The sequence below is a fragment of the Tupaia chinensis genome, unplaced genomic scaffold (genome assembly GCF_000334495.1).
Source record: "Tupaia chinensis unplaced genomic scaffold, TupChi_1.0 Scaffold000381_1, whole genome shotgun sequence".
NCBI lineage: Eukaryota > Metazoa > Chordata > Mammalia > Scandentia > Tupaiidae > Tupaia > Tupaia belangeri.
The window spans coordinates 129,576-130,631 of record NW_006159883.1 but is presented as its reverse complement, the minus strand read 5'-3'; the positions used below and the strand labels follow the sequence as shown (position 1 = coordinate 130,631).

The window sequence follows — 1,056 nt, the reverse complement described above, 5'->3', positions numbered from 1 at the left end:
GATGTCTCAAAATCTTGAGCCTGCGGAATCTGCTGTTGTAGTTTGGTCTTCAGGTGTTGAAATAATTTCTTATTTACAATTTCTAATAAAAAAGTAATGCCAACAACTGAAAGTGTATCAGTTTAAATTAAGTTCAGCAGCTTAAAACTAAAACTCCAGATACCGGTGTGGCTTATGAAGGAGAAGGGGGTTGCCTTTCCACTTAAAAGAACTTCAAGGCTGCTGTGTTGCTCTACCAACCTAGGCACTTGGTGTCCAATTCATCATCCAGGGTTGCTGTTCAGGCTGTAGTCTTCACAGCAGTGTTCTGGCCAGCAAGAAGAGCAGTGAAAAGGTTACATTGCTTTGTTGAAGGAAATTTCCCAGAAATTGTACCCAACACTTCTTTTTTTTTTTGGAGAGGTTTTTGCTATAGGGCACGTGCACTCACCAGACAGAGACAGAAAGCGAGAAATCACCCCCCAGGGGGGATGGCCATGCCGCAATCCCTTCTCATTCTCCTCTCGGGATCTTGGGCATGCACGCACACGCGCCTGGCGTGAGTTTTAAGCCACCGGGTCTGGGACGTGAACCGCAGTCAACTACGTGGGAGTCCAGCAACATAGCCATTACACTAACTGCTGTTCCCCCAACACTTCTTTTAAAATATCATTGATCAAAACTTAGTCATCCCCACCTCACTGCAAGGAAGAATGGAATGTATAGCTTTCATTCCAGGTGGTTGTATGGCAGGGAAATAAAAAGGGAAAAAGAGGAATACATAATTGAGGTAGGTGCAACTAGTGGTCTCTACTACAAGTGGCTAGTAGGTAGATTAAATTTATAGATTCAATTCACTTCACTCATTTATTTCAAATGTATGTCCAGTGGCTAACAGATTGTGGTGTGTGGCGAGCACTGCATACGGAAGCCATCTCGAGCTATCCGCCATCTTAGAAACCATTAGGTTTCACTTCCTCACTGAGCAAATCCTTTCTCAAATCATGTGACCAACCGTTCTCTCCGGAAGTGGTTGGGTTTCTAGGCAACGGGAGAGAACCACCCCCATCAATGATT

At 44.3% G+C, this 1,056-nt stretch overlaps 1 protein-coding gene across 1 annotated transcript in view; it reads left to right on the top strand.

Annotated features, from left to right (window-relative positions):
• PHOSPHO2 (phosphatase, orphan 2) overlaps positions 1 to 106 on the top strand; it is a 5,350-nt gene extending 5,244 nt beyond the window's left edge. The window contains exon 4 of the mRNA XM_027773839.1: positions 1 to 106. Within this exon, the coding sequence (XP_027629640.1) occupies positions 1 to 97 (97 nt within the window). The 3' untranslated portion in view covers positions 98 to 106.
• The last annotated feature ends 950 nt before the right edge of the window (positions 107 to 1,056 follow it).